The following is a 23312-nucleotide window of genomic DNA, read 5'->3' as shown; positions in this document are numbered from 1 at the left end:
CCAAACATATCCTGCCACTTTCTGTCCCCCACTCCCACAACTAAGAAGATTTAATCTTCCAATGTAAAACTTTGGTAGATTACATTAAAAGTTCCTGAAAAGTAAAATTATTAAACATTACATGAGCCACACTATCTTGAGGTACCGTGTGATGGTTTACAAAATGTAACGAAATAGACCTATCAAAACAAGTCATATGCATATGCTTGCCATATAACTATGTGGTTAAGGGACATCAGCTGAAAATCGCCTAAGTTTAATGCAATTTCTGAAAGCTTTACATTAAAACGTTTAAAGTGAAAGGTATTGTATTTTCATAGTTTTATTTCCAATTGTCTTCTTTCACCTAAGCTTGTAAAAGTTCCTTTAAAGAATAGACGGAAATCTTTTTTTGGCCCTCATGAACATAGTTCCTGGAAGACTTCAATTCAAAGTTCAGTGTTAACCAACCTGGCCTTTCTTTTAAAAACTGTATGTTTCCACTTATATGAATGAAGGGAGATCCCTTCATTCCTGTTTTCTATAGAGACGTAATCATAGGTATCACATGCAAAAATCATGTGTTTGCTCATAGGTAAAAACATATAACCAACTAGTCATTCCTGTCAAAGGAACTATAAAAATAACAAATAAGTCCAGGCATGGTGGCTCACGCCTGCAATCCCAGCACTCTGGGAGGCCAAGGTGGAGGATCATGTGAGTCCAGGGGTTCAAGACCAGCCTAGGAAACACAATGAGATCCCATCTCTACAGAAAATTAGCAAAATTAGCCAGGTATGGTGGCACGTGCTTACAGTCTCAGCTACTTGGGAAGCTGAAGTGGGAAGATCACTTGCGCCAGGGGAGGTTGAGGTTGCAGTGACCCGAGGTCACGCCAATGCACTCAGCCTAGGCAAAAGAGTGAAGGAAAGTTTAAGGGTGTGTGTGTGTGTGTGTGTGTGTGTGTGTGTGTGTGTGTGTCTATGTATATATATATATAAAAATTTTTTTTTTTAGACAGGCTGTTGCCCAGGCTGGAGTGCAGTGGGGTGATCTTGGCTCACTGCAACCTCCGCCTCCCGGGTTCAAACAATTCCCCTGTCTCAGCCTCCTGAGTAGCTGGGACTACAGGCACACACCACCACACCTGGCTAATTTTTGTATTTTTAGTACAGACAGGGTTTCACCATATTGGTCAGGCTGGTCTCAAACTCCTGACCTCAGGTGATCCACCCGCCTTGGCCTCCCAAAGTGCTGGGATTACAGGCGTGAGCTACCGCATCCAGCCCAAGCTTCAATATTTTTTAAAGTTAAGTTTCATCATCAAGCTGGTAATAGCAACTATGAGTGATATAATTATACACTGTAGATAATTCAGAACTCTTATTACACTAACTGGAAAAATTTCTCAAGCACCCAGGAACAAGGTGGCGGCTTAAAATATCGGTATGTCATTTTGTCAGCTTGTAAGCTGGAGTAATCAACATGAATGACATACATTTGCAAACTACTTTTCAAAAAGTAAGGTGGTTTCATTTGTTCTAAAGATAAGACATTCCTTCAGTGAAAGAACACAGATTGAAACACAGTCTGCAAAGACCTTATAAGGAACTGTCATGAAGAAGAGAAAAAATTCTGAAAAAATCTGATGTCACAAGCTTCAGGAGACTGAGACTAGGCTACAACTCATTTAAGCTGTTTGCTCACACAGCAGCAACTCCATGAATATATCTATGCATGGATTCTATAAGGAAAGACTATCAAAGAGAACACAAACAATTAAGAGATGAGTGTACTATTAATTACATGTACTTTAAAGCAACAAGTCTTTATTATGTACAATGACTAAACCCAAAGGTGGACAGTAAATGAAAAAATAGTCATCTAAGCTAAACAGGAAATAAGTATTCTTTAAACAGATGGATACCTGCTGTGTTCGGTGTACACACTTAACAGCCATCCACTTTTGCTCAGAGCTAAAAGGGTATTCAGCTTTTCTGATGTAGTCTTGTTGAAGTCCATCAAGACCCATCTATATGGCACAAAGAGAAAGTTAATTCTCACCTATATGTGATTATTTTTTCCTTTAACAAAGAACAAGGGCCACCACTTGTAACTAGGTTGGCTGGATTATTTTTCAGTTAATAGTGAAATAGTAAATGCTCCATCTATATATACTGTACTTCCCTACACATCAGCATACATTTTCAACATGAAAGCCCAGGTATGTAGATATAGTCTAAGGCAGGTTTTCTGGATTATACGCTGACTAAACCTCCCATACACACTGTATTAATCCCTCTACCCACTCAAATTCTGAAAGGAAGCAGGATATAAATAAGTAAAAGTACCCAACCAATTCTGAGCATGTATTTTCATGATCAATAGAAGTTTTAGATTAAATCTCTCACTTCTTAGGGACTCAAATGGCTCACCTGTTATCATCCTAGTCCCTTACCCTCTACCACTTTATATCCTGAATACTACCAGTCATGTTGTTGTTTTCCCTCCTAATAGCCTTTGCATCAATATCAAATAACTAAATATCAAAAATATCAAAAAATATCTTCCAAATATCAAAAATGTTTAAACTACTCAAAATTCTACCATGTATTGCTTTCTACTTTCTACTGAAACATGTTCGGGCTCTTCTTGGCCTTAAAGGTTCTCCAGAAACCCACCACATACAGCGTCTATAAAAATCCTCCTGGTCGTGCAAATACGTTTCATTTCATCCAATTTGGCCAACTCATTAGCCACAACCAACTCTATGCTCTTTTATTCCTCTCTACTTCTACTTTAGTTCATTCCCTAGCTTATCTCATCTAAACCCTTCCTATCCTTCAAAGCCCTCATATCCCAGCTCTGAATTTGCATTGTTCTTATCTTATATGTGACTCAGTGTTTAAGATTTCAGTGTCTGCTGTCTTGGACTGCCTTTTGTCTCAAGAATGTCAATATAAATTCCCTACCTAAAATGTGAGGTCTCTGCCCATAAAAAGATAGTTTCATATTCTTTATCCCTCAAAGAAACTAATATCTTTATAAGCATAACACAGGAAATACTTGATAACGGATTCATGTTTTGAGTACTATGCTGTTTTAGTTGTAAGGAGACCAAATGATACAGAAATGTGCTTTTCTGCCAAGGAAACTATATATTCTAAAACTATCAATTTTATTTCACTAAATATGTTATAATAACCTGTAATTCTATACTGTCTCTCATTTCAAGCAACCTCATTTAGAAGCCTCTTGCTTTATACAAGTATCAAAATTTTCTCTGAATACTCTTAAAGGTAGGAATAGTTATTTTTGTTATGAGTGACAGGCTGGACTTACTAGGTTTCTCACTGAATCAAATATAGGACTTAGGGGATAAGGAGACGGATTGGGACAGATGAAAAGTTAACTGAGACTTCTTCTCCCCAAAACAAATTATAACTTCACAATCATTTTGAGAAATTAACAAAGGAGAGAAAGGAAAGACTGGGAAAACAAAGCTATTTTCTCATGACTGTGTTATTATCTTTACATAGAAATACTAAAGAATGTTGCCTTTTATTCATTCAAAAGTTAGTATTTATCAGCAATTACACACATTTATAAAGTATTTCACATGTAGATCTCAACATTGTGGAAGACAGGAACATTTCTTCACAAGAAATCAACGACTGCTCATTAGTTTGTAACTTGCATGTGAACAATAAAGTTATACTGAAAAAAGTCTATACTTTACATTTATAGGAATAAAACTGATACCTAAAAGATAGTAAAAACAATGAAATAGTATGAGTTTTTTTCACTCAATACCTAAAAACCAGTAATACTGAAATTGATGACACTGCATTCTGTTGTGAGGGCAGTGTCTCATATGTCAAAGAAGAGAAATTTAGGTACGTACCTTCATTGCAAGAGCAATTAAGGCCCCTTCTGTTGGCTTCCCCATTAGAGTATTGTTTCTAATTACAGCATCATTGCACACACAGCCCGCCTAAGAAAAATACACATAAACTATGAACCTATCACTGTGTCTTAAGTTATTATGAAGAAAGTCACCATCTTGGAAAAAAAAATACTTACCTCAACAATTCTGCTAACAGCTGGGTTATAGAATCCATGAACAACATCACCATCAACAATCACTTCCCCAAATTGATTATAGCCAACTCCAGTAACCTAAAGATCACAAAGTGGGATCAATAATACAAACACTACAAACACTTGGTGGTGACAAGACCTAAAAAACCCAAAAACTATAATGAGTTCTGTTCATTTTATTTATAATGACACCGTTAAAGTGTTCATCTAGAAAAGCATTAAAATTTGTCTTTAAAAAGGACATTTAGTAAAGAAATATAGATTCTAATTCTCATCACAATTATTAATCTAAAAAGACATTGTTTTCTAATTACAATATACTGTTAAAAGAATAAGCTATGAAAATATACATAAGTAAGCTTAAACTTATATGACATTACACTTATATAGCATACTACAGTTTGCAAAGAACTCAAATCCATTACCATATGTAACATATAACACAAAGCTGTGACTTAGACAAAAGCAGTATTCTTTTTGCAAACATGCAGGCCTGGAGACATTGAGATATATGCTAGCACTTACAAATCACTTTAACACAGCATATTACACACCAATTTTAAAAATCAGAGGTAGAGACAAACCAGGTATTTATATCATATGTCTAGAACAAACCAAGCCAAACGAAAAGAAATTTCACAATAAAAATCATACAATTTAGTGGCCAGGTGTGGTGGCTCACATCTGTAATCCTAACACTTGGGAGGCTGGGACAGGAGAATCACTTCAGCCCAGGAGTTCAAGACCAGCCTGGGCAACAAAGCAAGATTCATCTCTATTAAAAATAAATAAAAAATGTTTAATGACATTAATTGAGAGATAAAACAATTAACAAATAGTTAATGCATTACATATAGCATGACCTTAAAACAAAAGAAAAACTAATATTCTACCTTCCATACCTGGATCATATAAGCACATGTAATCCCAATGACCCTTCTGAATCATCCAGAAAGGGCACATTCACCAACACAGCATGGGGGATCTTTGACCAGATCTAACACCGTAAATATCAAGAGTCTCTTTTCAAAACCTATGTAAAATGGATGTAAATAAACCCAAGTACAACTTCTGTCAATTTGCCTACTGCTTATTTTTCTCAATGAATTAGCTATAAATACATTTTAAATCACTGTACCCAACATAAGTAGTGTTAAGAGCATTCTAGTCAAAAATCCTGCATAGACTGAGTAGGATTAGACCTGTCCATAAGCACCTTCAGGAAGAACTACTGCACAGTGATGTGCACTTAAGAGACAATGTATCAATATATAATTGTTAAAATAAAGTGATTCATTCATTCATTCATTTATCGAGTATTTATTACTATGAAGCAGGCTGTGTGCTAGGCAATATAGCTCCTGCTCTCTTATAATGGGGAAAAGGGACAGAAAATTTTACCTAAGATAAGGACTAAGAGGTATGAAATGCTAAGACAACATATAACATAGGGCCACTTCTGGGTGTTCTGAAGAAGTGGGTTGGAATTAAGGTGCAAAGGATGAAGAGGCATTAGACTATCCTAAACAGTGACAAAGGCAGCAAAGTTCTTAAAGTAGGAATAATTGTGTCACATCGAAAGAACTATAAAGCCAGTATACTTGGTGCACAGAAAGCAAAGGGTAGCATATAAGGATAGAGGAGAAAATAAGGGACAGAACATGTACGGCTTTGAGACGCCACAGTTCAGGATCCTGATCACAATGGAAAACCATTGGAGTACCTTAATTTATGGAGTGACATGCTTAAAATTTGGTTCTAAAAAGATCCCTCAAGCTGCTTATGGAGTGAGGGCATCAAGAATGGAAAAAGACCAGTCAAAAAGCTTTATCAGAATGGCAGGTGAGAAATGGCGGTAACTTAAAGAAGCTGGCTATAAAGTAGATGGCTGGGAAAATTCTTTAGGAAGTCAAAATTGGTAGGATTTGATTATGGATAGATGAAGGGGTGACTGAAAGAGAGATGTCAAGGAGGAATCAAAGTTTTTGGATTGAACAAGTGTACAAGTGGAATGAGACAAAGACTTGGTAAAATCACAGAGAGAGAAAATAACTCCACTACTAATTTACAGCCCTTTTGAAGGTAAGACACTGGAACTGTTAGGAATGTTAAACACCAAGTTTCTTAAAGGGATACTGTTTTTGTTTGTTTTTAAAAACCTATAGAGTACCTCAGCATGCAGACCATCTGAAGTAAATATGTGAGTAACAGTCATTTCATTCTTCGTCAGTGTTCCAGTTTTATCTGAACAAATCACATTACAGCAGCCTAAAGAATTAAATCATTACAAGTCACCAAAAGAATCAAGGAGAAATATAGGTTCACTTAAAAAACAAATCAAAGACTAGAATCCTGTCCTACTTCTCTGAATTTTATAGAAATCAAACTCATTGTTAATTTTAGATTAACTTCTCTCATTATGCTTGTTTCAGCATAAGGTACAGTTTCTGAAATTAAAAATAAAAATTAGATGATGACATGTTCTTATTTATATACAGTTAGTTTCTACAAAGCTACTTCACATTAGCTTTATGTAATGACCTTATATAACATCTTTTCTAGAAAGTTTGGAGAGTTTCTAAATATAAACCCATATAATTTCTTCAATCAGGATTTTTCAAGGTATTTCAGCTTCTCATATATGGAGAAGATATTAAAATACAAACTAGAAATTAAATTCAGTACATTTTTGGAGTTTCAAAGCATATTGCACATAAAGTTTTGTTACAGCAATATAACTACTGTAAATTTACTGTTCTTACAGGCAAATTCAACTCAAGTATGACATTTGGGATCTGTAATAATACATTATCTTCTTTGACATGTCACAAGAAAAAAATTCTATTAATTTTACTCCAAGATTTCAGTTGTTGTATGGATTTTCTTAACATGATTTGTGCATTAGAACATGATGTAGAAAGATTTCTCTTCAAGTCCCCTCACCTAAGGGATAGGAATTTTTAATTGCCTTTTTTGGTTGTTAAAACCATATCCAATTTTGCCATAAGCCAAACATCATTATGGAAATCTCTAAGATAAAAACTGTAAAACTCTGAGATGATTCACTATTGACATAAACTTACGCATCATTGCATAAGAATGCTCTTAACACAGACTTACCCAGAGTTTCAACAATAGGCAGCTTTTTCACAATGGCCCTTTTCTTCACCATTCTCATAACACCAAGAGCTAGCGTCACTGTGACCACAATGGGGAGACCTTCAGGAATTGCTGCTACAGCCAAACTATAACCAACATATACAAAGTATTAAAATGTAGGTTAAACAGCACTCACAGCAAAATTTAAATCGGATGTTACTTAAAGCTTAATAAAACGCAAAATTAATATAGTCAATACCTAAAAAATAAACTTCTCAAAAGGAAGAGAAAGTTAACATTTACTGGATACCTAGTAGCTGCCAGGTTAAGCACAGTGGTTAAAAAATGTAGGTTCTGACATCAAATTGCCTGGATTTGTATCCCTGGCTTCACCATCTCTTACTTGTGTGATCCTGGGCTACTTACTAATCTAGCTCTGTAGTTTACTGTCCTCATCTATAAAATACAGATAACTACAAATGTTCAAACAAAAACTCATACATGAATGTTCACGGCAACACTATTCACGATAGCCAAAAGATGGAAACAGGCCAAATATTCATCAACTGATAAATGTAAAATTGTGACATCCGTGCAATGGAGTATTACTTTAGCCACAAAAAGGAATGAAGTACTAACACATGCTACAACATGAATAAACCTTGAAAACATTATGCTAAGTGAAAAAAGACAGATACAAAAGGTCCCATATTATATCATTTCATTTATATGAAATATCTAGAATAGGCAAATCCATAGAGATAGCAGATTAGTGAGTGGTTGCCAGGGACTAGGGGAAGAGGAAAACTGGGGAGTGACTGCTTAATGTGTACAGGGTTTTCTTCTGGCCTGATGAAAAGGTTCTGAATCTAGATAGCGGTTAACAGTTGTAAAACATTGCGACCATACTTAACTCCACCAAATTAACTCTTTAAAACTGTAAATTTTATAATATGCGTATTTTATCACAGTTTAAAGAATTATTTCACTCGCCTTTTATAATTAAATAATAACAAGTCTTTCTTTGTGCCATTCCAAATACTATCTCTTGACTCTGCTAGAAATAAGGACATAAGCAATTTAACCCTTCATTCTACCACTGTTCCCTCTGCTGCTTCTACTTCCTAATTTCCATTACCAACTTTTTCTTTGCATAATCTAGTACATTAGCATCCTTTTCTATAACCGTAATTGACTTTTTCATGCTTTATTTACTGGTTGATTTTAAAGCTGAAAGCACATAAGCAACAACATTATTGGCTAAACAATACACACTGAAGAGTCAAGAAATATGTATTATCATTAATACTTCCTTTTCTCCTTTGGGCTACTCAAAGAGAATGTTCCTAGTTCAAATGGAATCCTTTTTTTTCTTTTTTCTTTTCTTTTTTTTTTTTTTTAAATGCTTCCATTAAGGAAAAATAGGCATTATCACTTACAATCTAGATACAATGAATCTTTTCAATCTTTTATATTTAAGTCATCTTAGCAAAACTTTGCAGAGGAATAATTAAATTGTAAAAAAACTTCACTCTAAATTTTCATTTTAATGATAACCCAAAACTATTCCTGGACTTGAAGGCATCTATACCTGAAATGGGTAACATCTTTTGGATGCAACTAACTGCTCATCTACTGCTTTTGGTGAACTTGGAACATATTTATCTTATAAATATTGATTTCAGATTTCAAAAAATATTTCTAACAGGCGCTAGCTTATTAATCTAGCTCTTCTTTCTTGCATTTGTTCTGTCAAATTGCAACACTTCTAAAACCACTGATGGCTCCCAATTGTGTTGAAAAGAGAACAGTTATCTTCTTTGGTCCATGACTGCAAAACATTTTCAATTTTAGATTTATAAACACCAATTACAATGATGAATCCAATGAATTTTTCTACTTCTGCATAATCTATTTCCTTTTAATCACTTTTATATTCATGCCAGCCTTCAGCATTTCTCCACTTAAAAGCAGTATGAAGTCAATGCTGATAAACAAGCATCATAAAAGATGAATGAAATAAGGTCATGCATTCGTTTAGCTAAAAGAGATGGTCCAGATTCTTGCTGAAAACTACTACATGATAGAGTCCTTGCTGCAGAATGATTAACTGGAAGAGAATACCTGTTTCTTTTTTGTCCTTAAAAACAGATTGCTCACTCATCAAAATTAAGGTGTTTGAGAAGATCTAGAGTATCATCATCCGAAGACTCAGTCTTGAGATTTCACTTATATTATTAATTTCACCCACATCATTACAGCCTACAGTGCTTCTATTTGGCTCTTTGCACTGATCTTCTGATTTGTCTAATAATTGTGAAAAGTCTTCTCTGTCAATTATTCTCTTTGCCATTATAGTAGAAAGTGAAAAATTCTGAATTCTCATTTTTGTTCAATGAAAGCTGTAACAAACAAACCTAAAGATTGTGCCTTTAGACTTCTTTTACACCTTCTTAAATGATGCAATACTTTAGGCAACACAATAAGAAAACTAAAGAACAAGAGAATAGTGATTATTTACTTTATTATTACATCAACCTTCTCAATGATTCCATCATTTTTCTGCTTTCTTATTGTTTTAGTCATCTTCAGCACTCTTGCAAATAATTGTTAAAATAATTCCTAGGGTGAAGAAATTGTAAAATACTTCAAGAAAGAGGAAAAATAGGATCATTAAAGGTCCCATAATGTAGCTTATACTTATAAAAGATTCCAATGGATCCATACTGCAAAACAGAATTGCAAAATAGAATGAGTTTTATTCTATTTGAAAATTTTTAAGTTTCTTGTCCTTTGGAAGACCTTGAAGAAAGAACAGAAGTTATGATATGTCAATCTGTACAAACAGAACTCAAAAAAAAAAAAACCCCAAATCCTCAAAAACTAAAAATGATCCAGTGGATAATATGTCAATGTTTAATATCTCAAACTTATTCCCCATTTTAAATGTATTTTATATTTAACCCATGGCGTTTTTAAACACAAATTTAAACCAAGAGTTTCAAATTGCATTTTCACCCCCTCCCTTGAGAAAAAAAAAACACATTCTTTCACTATATCACAAATATCTTTTTACTTCTTATTCATTCTGATTCCTTGTAATCTATTTGACTTTTCTTTTTGAAAGACATTGACTTTTGTTCTAATATTTGAAATATTTCATATGCCTACAACAGAGGTCTACCAGGATTTCTTTTTCTTAGATGCCTAAGTAAGTTCTTGCCCTTTCTTATGTCTATTATCATCTTCCTTTCTTTCACCCTTGTTTGGCTGGAATTCATATAAGGATGGGTAGGAAATGAATGTTCTGAGTACTTGCCTACCTATTTGTCACTAATTGGACCAATCCTTTGTCTAGGCCTAATTTACAGATTTATGATCAATTGCCCCCCTAATTTGTTACCACGGCTCCACTTATTCTAATGCAATCTGATGTTGCTGTGGATGAACAGTTAATAAAATAATCTTCCCCTTCTGGATTTGATTAACTCTAGTTCTGTTCACCTAGTGACCTGGTAAGAATAATATGTCAAGTATGCTGCTAGATAACACTGCTATGATTAAGGGATCCCCTGACTAATAAAATCTCTCTGGACTAGGAAAGTTATAATTATCTTATAGGAAATCATAGCTTTGAGTTTCTCAAGTGTAGTAACTTGTAACTAGACATGTCCCTTGCAGGCATCTGGAAATGCATGTTTCAAAATACGTCTCTCATAGAACACGAGATATTTTAACCCAAGGTAGATCCCACACTCACAAGGTTGACCTTATCTCCTTGTACTTGAGTGAATTGCTACATGGACTGCTGCGGACTCTCAGGAGAAGGCTGCCTGAAGTTACTCTGCTGTGTTCAGGGCACAGGTATCAGATGCGGTCTGTGAAAGTCTTGTGAGTTGGAATGTTTAGAAGAACCCAAAAAGACCCTGTGGTAGAAACTGCAGTTGCTAATGAGAAGTCTGATGCCAGCGTAGTTACCCTTCCTTTGTAGATGACCTGACTTTTTTTCTTTAGTTTCACAACTATGTATCAAGGTTGAAGTTTTTTCCATTCTGCTTGGTATTTAGTGAATCCTTTCAATCTATAAAGACTTACTTTTTGCCTTAGCTTGAGAAAATACTTGTGTGTCATATCTTATGTAATTTTTGAAACTCCAATTAGTTACAAGTGGTATTTCCTGAAATTATTCCTCTTCATCATTTTATCTCATTCTAAGACTTTTTACTCTTTTTGGGGGGAGACCTCTTTGAATTTATATTACACCCCTACAATTGAATTTTTAATTTCAACAATCATAATCTTAATTTCTAAAAACTCTTTTTGTTCTCTGATCCTTTTCTACAACAATTTATCTCATGGATGCAGTTTCTTCACAAGTCTCTGAAAATACAAACACTTGGTTTTTAAATTTGTCATCATTTCTTCAATGTTTCGTTTTCCTCTGAAATTGATTATTCAATTTCTATATTGTGAACTTTCTCTTTCATGCTGCTAGTTTTCAATTTGACAATCCTTAATTGTATATTTATATATAAAAAGGCAATAATGCATTAGTAATTCCAGACATCTAGTATGGGTTTTCTTCATTACCATATACATACATTTTCATTTTTCTAAGGATAATTTTAATATATGACTTCTGAACTATTTATGTAGCAATGTTATACTCTTATGGGCTCCATGTAATACTGATCTCCGTAATAAAACGTAAGCTATGTCCATTAGAGAAATAAAAGAGGCAAAAGAGACTCCAATTATAAAGTATTGAGACTTACCTTACACTAATAGTAAACATTTCCAGGATATCTTTTCCCAGTAACCAGCCAACCAACATGATGATTCCTGAAAGATAATTAAATACTTATTTTTCCCTTTTACATACAATCACCTAGAAGCAACAGAACAAGCTGAAGGAATCTAAAACGTCCCTTGACAAAAAAGGGAAAGCATATCAGATCACAATTGGAAGATTTTATAAAAATCCATTAAACAGGGGAGGTTAAAGTTAACACTGCTTAATGTGAATGCTGTGCATACTCACATACGTACATGTGTGCACACACACACCACACATGCACACACACACACAGTTTTACTTTTGGTTGACACTGCTCCTACCCATCCCTTAAAGCAGTAATATTTTATTATTTTTTAAAAAATTACCAGTATGTTCATACAATGAAAAAAAGAAGGTGGCAGCAAACATATAGGTCTTCTATTTAATATCAAATATGCAAAATTAAACCCTAAAACTTTATTTTCCATAACACAATATCCAGACACTTCTCAGCAAATCCATACTACACACAAAGGGACACTTAGGACTTGGCTCAAAAAGTGATGTGCCTTACGTTAAGCACCTACAACTGCATTAACATCTAAAAATCACTACTTTTATGGCATTTCAAAAATTTAAAAATCAATTAAACCTTTTATCTTTGAAAAGAATAGGGGGAAAGGGGCGCACAAGCAGGTTTGTGAGGAAAAAGCAAACAGATTCACGAGAGGTTTGATAAAATAAGCTATCTCAAGATTGCAAATCAATATGAACATTTAAGACAAGTTTTTTTTTATCTTTATATAACTAAAGAATAATTATCCAAATAGCAACCTTCTAAGATCCTATCCCAAATACTATCATGATGAAAGAAATTATGTCCAAAGGATTATACCAGGGGTCAGCAAACTATAATCTGTGGGTCTCCTGTCTGCTTAGGTAAATGAAATTTGTTGGAACATAGCCACACTCATTTATTTACATATTTTCTATGATTGCTTTCATGCTAATGGCAAAGTAAAGTATTTCCAACAGAGACCATATGGACTAAAATATTTACTATCTAGTTCTTTACAAAAAACAAAAAAAAAACAATTGCTGACCCCTGATCTAGCTCTTGACCTTGGCAAGAAAAATTATGTCCAATGTAATATACTAACATATAACCAGAGATCGTAAAGTTGAAACATATTTATTACTAAATTTGAAATGGTTTATGGTATAGTGCTAATAGAAACTACAAAGATTTAATTGGCTAGAATGTCATTCGATCTATCAAATTCACTATAAAATTTCTAGAAAATGAGCAATAATCAAACGGAAGAAGTTATGAGGGCATACACACCAGTAAAACAAAAACAACTAAGATAACTTCCTACCTTCTACTTTATGTTTACAATGAAGATAGATGGATAAACAGAATTACTATTTACAAAGTTATTTCAACTAATATTGTATTAACAGAAATATTGCTTTAAAATTGCATTAGTCCTGTAATCCCTGCACTTTGGGAGGCTGAGGTGGGCAATGACATGAGTTCAGGAGTTTGAGACCAGCCTGGCCAATGTGGTAAAATCCCGTCCCTATTAAAAATACAATAAAAAAATTAGCCAGGTGTGGTGGCGCACACCTGTAATCCCAGCTACTCAGGAGGCTGAGGCAGGGAAATCACTTGAACCCCAGGAGGTGGAGGTTACAGTCAGCCGGGATTGCGCCATTGCACTTCAGCCTGAGCAACAAGAATGAGACTCCATCTCAAATAAAAAAATTGTATTACTGACTTTGAAATACTAAACTAGCTGGAATAATTAACACGGTAAGAAAATTAAAGGAGAAAAGACTCCAAAATTAATGCAAGTGCTTAATGTGTGATAAAAACGTGACTTCAATCCAATGAATAAAGACTGGATTACAGAATTAATGGGATAATTAACTTGAGTAAAAAAGTTAAAACTCTGCCTTAAGCCATGTACTAAAATAAATTTTAAATAAAATAGTAAAATTTAAAAAATAAAAAACTATACAACAATGTTTTAATAAATGTTCTTATAAACATGAGGTTGGGAAAATCTTTAGGAACAGAACAAAACCAACTTAATTGCAGAGATTATCAATAGGAGGGTGATAACAGAATCTCAAGGAAAAGGGGATGTTTTAACCCATTTGTGTCTGAGGTTGCAATTTTTTGAATTTTTGCAACCAGACCTTGGCAATGACCTTGAGCAGTAGGATATAAGTCCCACAAGCTTAGCGTTCCAATAATGGAACACTAGGCATAAATGGTTAATTACATAGATTGTCCTCTTACCAAGTTTATTCCACATGCCTCAAAGGCAACTTAAATGGGGAAAAAAACTTATACAACAAAAAGATTGATAATCTAGTCATATAAAAAGCTTTTATCAATCTAAGACTCAAGACACAAGAAAAGGGACAAAAGAAATCGTTGGCAGGTCATAAAATGAAATAAAAATGATCAACCCACACATGACAAAGCATTTGGTTTCCCTAATAATGAACTGTGAAATCAAATAATGAGAACTCTTTTATTTACAGTTGAAGTTAATGACAATACTTAAAGCTGGCCAAAAATTTAAAAGTTATATGGATCCCCTTTGACTAAATAATTTTATTTCTAAGAATTTTTCCTTAAAAAAGAGAGGTATTTACCAGAAGACACCACACTAAAGAAGTATTTATATGACAAAAAAAAACCTCAAAAAATCCTAAATGTCTAGAAGAGGTCTTCTTACATGTTTTCCCACAAAATAGAAAACTATACAACCTTTACGTTTGTTTTATGTGACCATCAATTTAATGACAAGAGTTTTATGACAGGATATGTGAAATAAAAATAGAAAAGCAGTCCATAAAACTATCGTATTACATTCTTGTTGAAGACTAGAAAGACAAATACTAAAATGTTTCAAGAAATATTTTCTGATTACAAGAATCAGAGTTCTATTTTTTCTTTGTTGAAATGAACAATGGCTACTAGTAGTCTTATAATTTTAAAAAGTATTAAACTTAATAAAAAAAAGAAAAGCCAATAAATAAAACTAGAATACCACCACCCTTCACATTCAAAAAACAAAACTCAAATAAAAATATATACATACTCACTCTTCTCTTACCTATTATACCAAAGGAGTAAAAGGAAAGTTGTTTTCCTAAGAGGTCCATGCTCTTCTGCAGAGGGGTTTTTGGTGCCTTGATAAATTGAAGAAGAGTGTCACCACAATTAGCTATATTTACTAAGCTTTATCAAGTGCCAGGGGCTTGCTAAGTGCTTGACAAAGCAATTCCTAAGTTAACCATACAACTCTCCCATAAGGTAAATAATCACTTTCACTGAGAAAACTGAGACTTAGATTTTACACAATGCCCAAGGTCACACAGTGAGGAACAGAAATTCTCTATTTTTAAAAACCTGTTTATTATTTGAAAAGGTCCGTTCTCTCTATGCTTCCTTTTGAGGAAAAATCTGTTCTCCCTCCTACCAACCACTGCAGGACTTCATTACCATCAGCTGCTCTCTCACTTGCTTTTCCAATTTTCCCCTTTTGGTATCCACAAACATGCTAGTAACCCAGGTCTTTTAATCCCCCCTCAACTGCTAACCCTCTTCTCTATTCATCCCTTCACTGCCACGCCTCTTGGAATGAGTTCCCACTTTGCATCGCATACTGGAGTTTTGGCAGGTTACCTGAGAAATCCAGAGGATTTGGGGAGAACATGACATTTGCAGAATGCAGCTTCTTTTTATAATAAGAAAGTATTTAAAATGAACTCATCTTTAATACTTTTAGCCGAGAATATCTTGTAGGTTATTTTACTTGGCAATCTTTTCCCTGCCACCCTTACTTGGAATTATGTGAAGTTGAAAAAATTTGATAGAAGACATATTCCAAGGTACAAATATACTAATTACTAATCCTTAAAATTACCACAACACTAATTTCTGAAAATAATAAGATCTACAAATAAGTGGCTATAAGCCTTTTTCTGCTATAAACAATGAGTAAAGCTCAAAATCCTTTAGAATACTAACAACATCAATTTAGACCTTTTCAATTACAGGCTTTCCAATTATGTTTCTAAACAGAGACAACTGATTTCCATTCTGAATAAAACACTGCTCTCAATAGTATATAAAATAATCCAACATTCTCTACTTACAATGAAGAATTTCAGATTTGGAACAAATACATCATTAACATATTAAGTACTCACCTCTTCTGCTTGCATCATTTTAAAAACCTCCCCAAATTCAGAATTTTCTCCTGTTCCAATGACAACACCCTAAGGGGAAAAACAGGAAAATACATTTACATCCAGATGAAATGTAAACCAAAACACATACACACACACATCCAACAACTTTCAAAGTCTTACCTACAGTGAAGATGTCTAACATACACACTCCTAAGATTTCCTCAGCAAATTTACTTTTTTATGTTCCTGTCATTAGCATTTGCCCCTTATGATTTAAACTCTGGAAACAAACATTACATTAAATGTATTGCTGGCCGGGTGCTGTGGCTCACGCCTATAATGCCAGTACTTTGGGTGGCCGAGGCGGGTGGATCACTTGAGGTCAGGAGTTCGAGATCAGCCTGGCCCACATGGTGAAATGCCATCTCTACTAAAAATACAAAAAATTAGCCAGGCATGGTGGGATATGCCTGTAATCCCTACTACACAGGAGGCTAAGGCAGGAGAATCACTTGAACCTGGAAGGTGAAGGTTGTAGTGAGCCAAGATCACGCCACTGCACTCCAGCCTGGACGACAAAGTGAGACTCCGTCTCAAAAAAAAACGTATAGCAGACTCAATTCTGAGGCCTATTTTTTGCCTATATTAGTATTTCTGAAATACAAATATGTATTATACTCAATAGGAGACATTTAATATAGTTTCTTTTTACCCCTAGTGAATGGTGTCTTTTGCACTGGTGGAGTATCAGAATTCAGGAAAGGAAGCATTTGAAATCGATCAACAGGTGAGCAACATATAGTCAGATTATTATAGCCAGTATCATATTAACTAAATTAAAATTTATTTAATAATAAACACATCCATGAAAACACTGTTTCTCTCTTTAAAAAGAAACAGGTATTGAGGATTATCCATTATCTGGGAAATAGCAGAACTACGGAAATATTATACTTCGGGGACACAGATTCTCCCCAGTTTCACAAATAGATGTAAAGGGTTAAGTTCAATTTTATCCTTTGTCATGTATTTGAAAAATTCCACATAAAATCAGCAAAAAATAATTGAGAAAATAGTTTCAAACAAAGGAACTGCTTTTTTCAAATCAGGAAAAAAATTTACCTTTGCTTTGCCACATCTGACCAGTGTTCCCATAAAGGCAATGTTACTTCTCGATGCAAGATCTCCATTAGTTGCAGCTGGCTGAGGAGCTGTCACCTTAGAACAAGGCGTTGTCTCACCTGTCAAGCTGGACTCATCAATGGAAAGATCCACAGCCTTAGGGAACATAAAGAATCCCAGATTCAAATTTTGTGCTACATTTAACATCTCTAGAGTTCAAAACCATCATCACTTCTTCCTCAAATATCCCTTTTCCATTGATTAGCCACATCTTGTATCAAAACCATCACTCTAAAAAGACCAGAATCAGTACAATCATATTTTAAAATACAATTAAGTCAACAAAATCTAAGACATGCAAAGTAGAATGCTGTACCATGAGACTAGATTAGCCTAAAATTGAAAATACAACTAGGAAAAATTTGACACTAGCTAAGACTCAATCTTCATCTAGAGAAAACTCAACTTTTCATGACAAAATATTATTTCCTAATTTTGTCAAGTACCTAAAGTTCTGGAAATATGGCTTGGCAGATTAAAACCATTGACGATGACTGAAAGTGATAAATGAATAAAGGGGAAAAATGTTACTTAGAAATCATTTCATCATTTTGGAATCAATTTTCATAAAATCATTCTTGTTATACATGCCGTTTATTCCAAATTACAATTTGCAAGACTCAAAAATGTGTACAAATGTTTTCATGCAGATCATAACTATCATAATATCTTCCAACTCTGCAACAGGGCTCAGTTTTGAAGGCTTCACTCCTGACACAGTATTTACCTACCCAAGCATACAGAAAAAAGAAAAAAAAACAATTTTATGAGTATAGATACATACACACATACATACATATATACATACATACATACATACAAACAAGTGAGGGAGAGGACTAGGGCCAAGTAAGTCAGAAATAGTTAAGAGTTAAACAGCTTCCCCTACTGCAGTGCTCTCAAAACCTTCAATACATTAACATGAATCACCTCAACAGGAATACAGATATACAGCAAAGCTTCTGAAAGGAGGACAGCATCACATCCACTACCTCAGAACTTGTTAGAAGTTAAGAGTCCTTTGCTCCACCTCAAACACAGGGTGGAAAAAGTAAACCTAACAGACAGTATTTACAAGCCCTCCAGGTGATTCTGTTGCAAATTTCCATCCATTTTATTCCAGAAGCATTTATTCAAGGGTCCTTAGGATACTCTGTAAGAAACTAGGAATTAGTTCATGACTTTACTGATTTTACAGGCTCATTCATTCACCCAACAAACATTTATTGACTATCAGTGTTAGGCACTGAGCAAGCTCCTGGTAAGAAAACAGGATAAATTACTGCACAGTATCACTGCTATTTTAGGCTGAGTCAGTATTCTCAATCAGGCCTTTCTTAACTCTCAGTTCACACTATGTACCAAGTATTCTAAATTTAAATCTTCTTTTTCTTTTCTTTTGGTGGGGGGTGAAAAGTTATAAATTACATCTTTTCAAATGGTTCACTTCTGAGCATAAAAACCTCAAATAACCTCATGTAAAATGATTATTAAAAATTGGTTCACAGAATCTTCATCTCCTCAACAAAACTGTTTTAATTTGATCAACAACATTCCTACATTCACTTAACAAATATTTATTACTGCTTACAATGTGCCAGGCCCTGTGCTTTATCATACACAGTAGGATACTCAGCAGTGAATGAAACAAAGTTTCTACCCTTGGATATTAATGGGAAAGTGATTTTAAACAAGCACGAGTATATAACATAATGCCAGGTAGGGGGAAAACAACAAACATAATAAAGATAGAGCCACATTTTAGAAGAAAACATTCCCCCAAACCAGGTAATCCTCTGCAGAGCCCTGACAGACCTGAGAGCTCCAAGGCTGGGCCATAATTAGGGAGAGTGGATTTCATGTAAAGGCAACAAAAAGTACAAAGACGTTGGGGACAGGAACATGCTTGGTGTGTTTGTGTGTTAGGCAAACATATAACTGCAAAAATAACAGTTTACAATAGATTGTTAAGTTTTAAAATATTCATCATGAAAATAAACATAACTCCAAAGAGACAAAATTGTGCTAGCATTTCCCAGAAGTTTAGATAATATGACAATGGAATGCATTTTAGTATCAAAATAAGCTTACAAAAATTATTCTTTAAAATACAGATCAATAGTCATTTAGACTTTAAAGGATTTTGCATTTAACATTAATTGTGTATACAAACACAAACCAGTTAATAAATCTGAGTTCATTACCTTAACGCAACTGAAGATTTAAAAAACACCTGTCATGTTCAAAGGCAAGTGAATTTTTCTTTATTAAAGGAACATATTTATTTGACTTTTATTTCCACGTTAACCTTGGAACTATTTAACTTTTCACACTAACACATTTATTAGCAAGGTAAGAGAAACAGATCTTAAAATGGGCCCTTCTTCAAAGATAATGCCAATACTAAAAATCAGCTGACATTTCATTGCTTACCATCTGCTAGGCACTATGCTACATATCTATGCTAAATTATCACATTTAATCCTACTAACAACTCCTATGAGGCAAGTAATTACTATTATTATCTGTTTTACAGGCACTGAAAGGTTAAGTAACTCATCCAACGTTATAGAGGTACAACGCTATGCAGATAAAATTCCAGTGTTGAAAGACTTTAACTCCAGATTCCTCTTAATTATTTAGAGGATCAATCTGCAAATTATTTCTCCTCCCCAATTTTGTAACCACTTATAGAAAAAGACAGTATAACACATAAAGCAAAGATATGTAAAAAATTATGTATTATCTGAATTACAAGTAAATTTATGTAAGGTTCATTTTATTTAGCAAGCTCATATTTAATGCTTGTTACAACAATCAGAGTTGCACGTAACTTTCCAAGATCTTAATTAGAAAACAGACCCACTAATATTTAAAAATACTTGTAGAAATTTACAGAATTCCTTCTGTAAGAGAAGTAAAACTCATGTTTTCCCTTTGAAGACTTTTGCTTTAAATGTAAATCTTAAACATGGATAAATACTAACATGAAGTGACTAACAGAGAAGGAATTTTTTTTTTTAATCTGTTGTTTTTAAAAAGAGAAAAGCATGATTTCATGGCTCTGTCAGCAACCTAGCTCTTTGGTTTCAGCCTCAGAACAACAATCACTTAAGAGAGCCCTTGTCTGGTGGAACAGACAAGCTGATGTGGAAGAAAAAGGAGCTCAGGACCCTAATTTTTTCCTATATCATTATAAATTTGCAACTAAAACTCAAATGATCACGAAATTTGTCTAAATCTTACAATGTCCCAATCTGCAAAGATTTCAACTATCTGTTGAATACGAATACTTTCTAAGTCACAAGTTATCTTCTCTTAATAGTGATTGCAAGAGTTTTCCTAGGAAGTAGTTTTGAGGGAGTAGAGGGAAAGAAAAGGTGGAATTTAATAAATTAGGCAAGCCTATTACAGTTTAATAAAGTCACAATTTAATTCATCTGAGAAGAAAGATATTAGAGTCATTATTCATTGCATTCATGAGAGAGGGAAAGGTAGGATAAAGTGAAATCAAAGAATCAGCCAGCCCCATGACACCCAGCTAAAAGTTTAAGTATTAAACCCTCAGAAGACCTGTTAATGAACAAGAAAACTGATTTTCACTTTCATTCTTCTTCAAGCAGTCTGGTGGAGGTGTGAATATGCTATAAAGCAGTTCAAAAATCAGAATATAAATAAGAATCAAGACGACTATATAATCCACAGTCTAAATATTTAACATGTACACAATAAAAATGATTGGAAAATTCACAAGATTATTATTCCCATAAAACACTAGAGAGAAAGAAATCAAATGCCAGTCACAAAGGTTTCCTGAAAGGCAGAAAGTACTTTTAAAAATTCAGGTTAATATGGAACAACTGGCAGCTACAAATAAGTTCTTAAGCTAAAGAACGGTTTGACATATGGTACACTGATAAGGCAATCACCTCTCGAGTCTAGAATTAAAAGCAAATCATTAAAAAGCAGATTAGAAATGGATTTCTCTCCCCAGAAAACAATCTTCCAAAATATTCACCTGTAGCTGCCTGATCATGATAAAATTTCTTACTTCTGCTCTCAAAAATTAACATACCTCACTGTTTATGCAAATGAAGAAAAATGTAATTTAAAATCTTCATGTATTTAACTTACTAACACTCAAAGCCAAACCAACCAAGTGTTATGTTATGTATTACTGAAAACGATATATGAAATTAATTTTATCCCGTGGTAGATGCTTACATAAATTGCTAACTTTCTGATTCGAGTATACAGAAAAAGTTATTCAGAAGATACAGCTGTTTCATCTACATTGAAAATGTTCGGTACAACCACCTTCCTCAATGATCTTAGCTACATCTTCTGAATAACTTGCTGCAGCTTCTCCATCAACATCTGCTGCTTCATCTTGCACTTATATGTTACAGAGATGGCTTCTTTTCTTAAACCTCATGAACCAGTCTCTGCAAGCTTCAAACTTTTCTTTGGTAGCTTCCTCACTTCTCTCGGCCTTCATAGAACTGAAGAGAGTTAGGGTCCTGCTCTGGATTAGGTTTGGTTTAAGGAAATATTGTGGCTGCTTTTATGTTTTATCGAAACCTTTCAAACTTTCTTCATATCCACAATAAGAATGTTTTACTTCTTATCATTTGTGTGTTCACTGGAATAGCACTTTTAATTTCAAGAATTTTTTCTTTGCATTCACAACTTGGCTAATTGTTTGAGGCAAGAGGCCTAGCCTTCAGCCTACCTTAGCTTTTGACATGCATTCCTCAGTAAGCTTAATCGTTTCTAGCTTTTGACTTAAAGTGAAAGACATGCAATTTTTCCTTTCACTTGAACACTTAAGAGGCCACTGTAGGGTTATTAATTGGCTTAATTTCCATATTGCTGTTTCTCAGAGAACAGGAAAGCCCAAGGAGAGGGAAAGAGCAGTCGGGCAGAGCAGCAGTAGAAAACACGCAACATTTACTCATTACATTTATAGTCTTACATGAACATCGTTAATGATGCCCCAAAACAATTTTAACAGTAACAGCAAAGATCACTGATCACAGATCACCATAATAGACATAATATTGAAAAAGTTCGAAATACTGTGAGAATTACCAAAATGTGACACAGAGATACAAAGTAAGCACCATGCTGTTGGAAAAATGGTGCCAACAGACTTGCCTGACACAGGGTTGCCACAAATCTATTAATATATTTTTTTAAATGCATTATCTTTGAAGCATGATAAAATGAGGTATGCCAGTACAATCTCAGAAGGAAAAAAGAGAAGGTGACAGAAAGAATAGCTGAAGATAAAATGGCTGAAAACTTCCCCAACTTGATGAAAGATATAAATCTACACAACCAAGGAGCTCAATGAAATCCAAATATAATAAACTCAAAGACATCCACAATTAAACACATTATAATCAAACCATTGAAAGATAAAGACAGAATCTTGAAAACAGCCACAGAAACAACTTATCACATAACAGAATTTTCATTAAGATTAATAATCCTAATCAGAAACCACAGAGGCCAAAAAGAGCAGACATTTATAATATTCAGAAAAAAAAAAGTCAACCAATAATTTTCTATCTGGCAACATTATCTTTTAAAAATGAAGGAGAAATTTTTAAAATCCTAAATAAACAAAAGCAAAAAGAGTTCATCACTAGTCAGACCTGACTCATAAGAAATGCTAAGAGACAGCCCTTTAGGCTGAAATAAGAAAGTAGAAAGTAACTCAAAGCCATATGAAGACATAAAGAATTCCAATGAAGCTAACTATGTAGGTAAACATAAAAGTCAGTATTATTGTATGTTGAGTTCGTGACTCCTGTGTTTGCTTCCTATATAATTAAAACTTATAAATGCATAAAATGCTTATAAATCTATATTAATGGGCACAGAATGCATAAAGATGTCATTTGCAAAAATAACAAAGATGAGGGAGGTGTGGGCTGTACGATTTTGTATGCTA

General features: G+C 34.1%; 1 protein-coding gene across 10 annotated transcripts in view; it reads right to left on the bottom strand.

Annotated features, from left to right (window-relative positions):
* Positions 1–23312, bottom strand: part of ATP2C1 (ATPase secretory pathway Ca2+ transporting 1) — a 163820-nt gene that overhangs the window by 45324 nt on the left and 95184 nt on the right. For all 10 annotated transcript variants that reach the window (XM_034957365.4, XM_034957366.4, XM_003829448.5 and 7 more), the window contains 9 exons: positions 17294–17449; positions 16190–16258; positions 15091–15166; positions 11955–12021; positions 7201–7325; positions 6251–6348; positions 4063–4158; positions 3884–3973; positions 1907–2011 (listed from right to left, as the gene is read on the bottom strand). In XM_034957365.4, coding sequence (XP_034813256.2) covers positions 1907–2011; positions 3884–3973; positions 4063–4158; positions 6251–6348; positions 7201–7325; positions 11955–12021; positions 15091–15166; positions 16190–16258; positions 17294–17449 — 882 coding nt within the window. The remainder of the gene's footprint in view (positions 1–1906; positions 2012–3883; positions 3974–4062; positions 4159–6250; positions 6349–7200; positions 7326–11954; positions 12022–15090; positions 15167–16189; positions 16259–17293; positions 17450–23312) is intronic.

This window comes from Pan paniscus, chromosome 2 (assembly GCF_029289425.2).
Source record: "Pan paniscus chromosome 2, NHGRI_mPanPan1-v2.0_pri, whole genome shotgun sequence".
In the NCBI taxonomy this organism is placed as follows: domain Eukaryota; kingdom Metazoa; phylum Chordata; class Mammalia; order Primates; family Hominidae; genus Pan; species Pan paniscus.
Note: the sequence above shows the minus strand (reverse complement) of the source record. Positions and strands in the feature narration are given on the sequence as shown.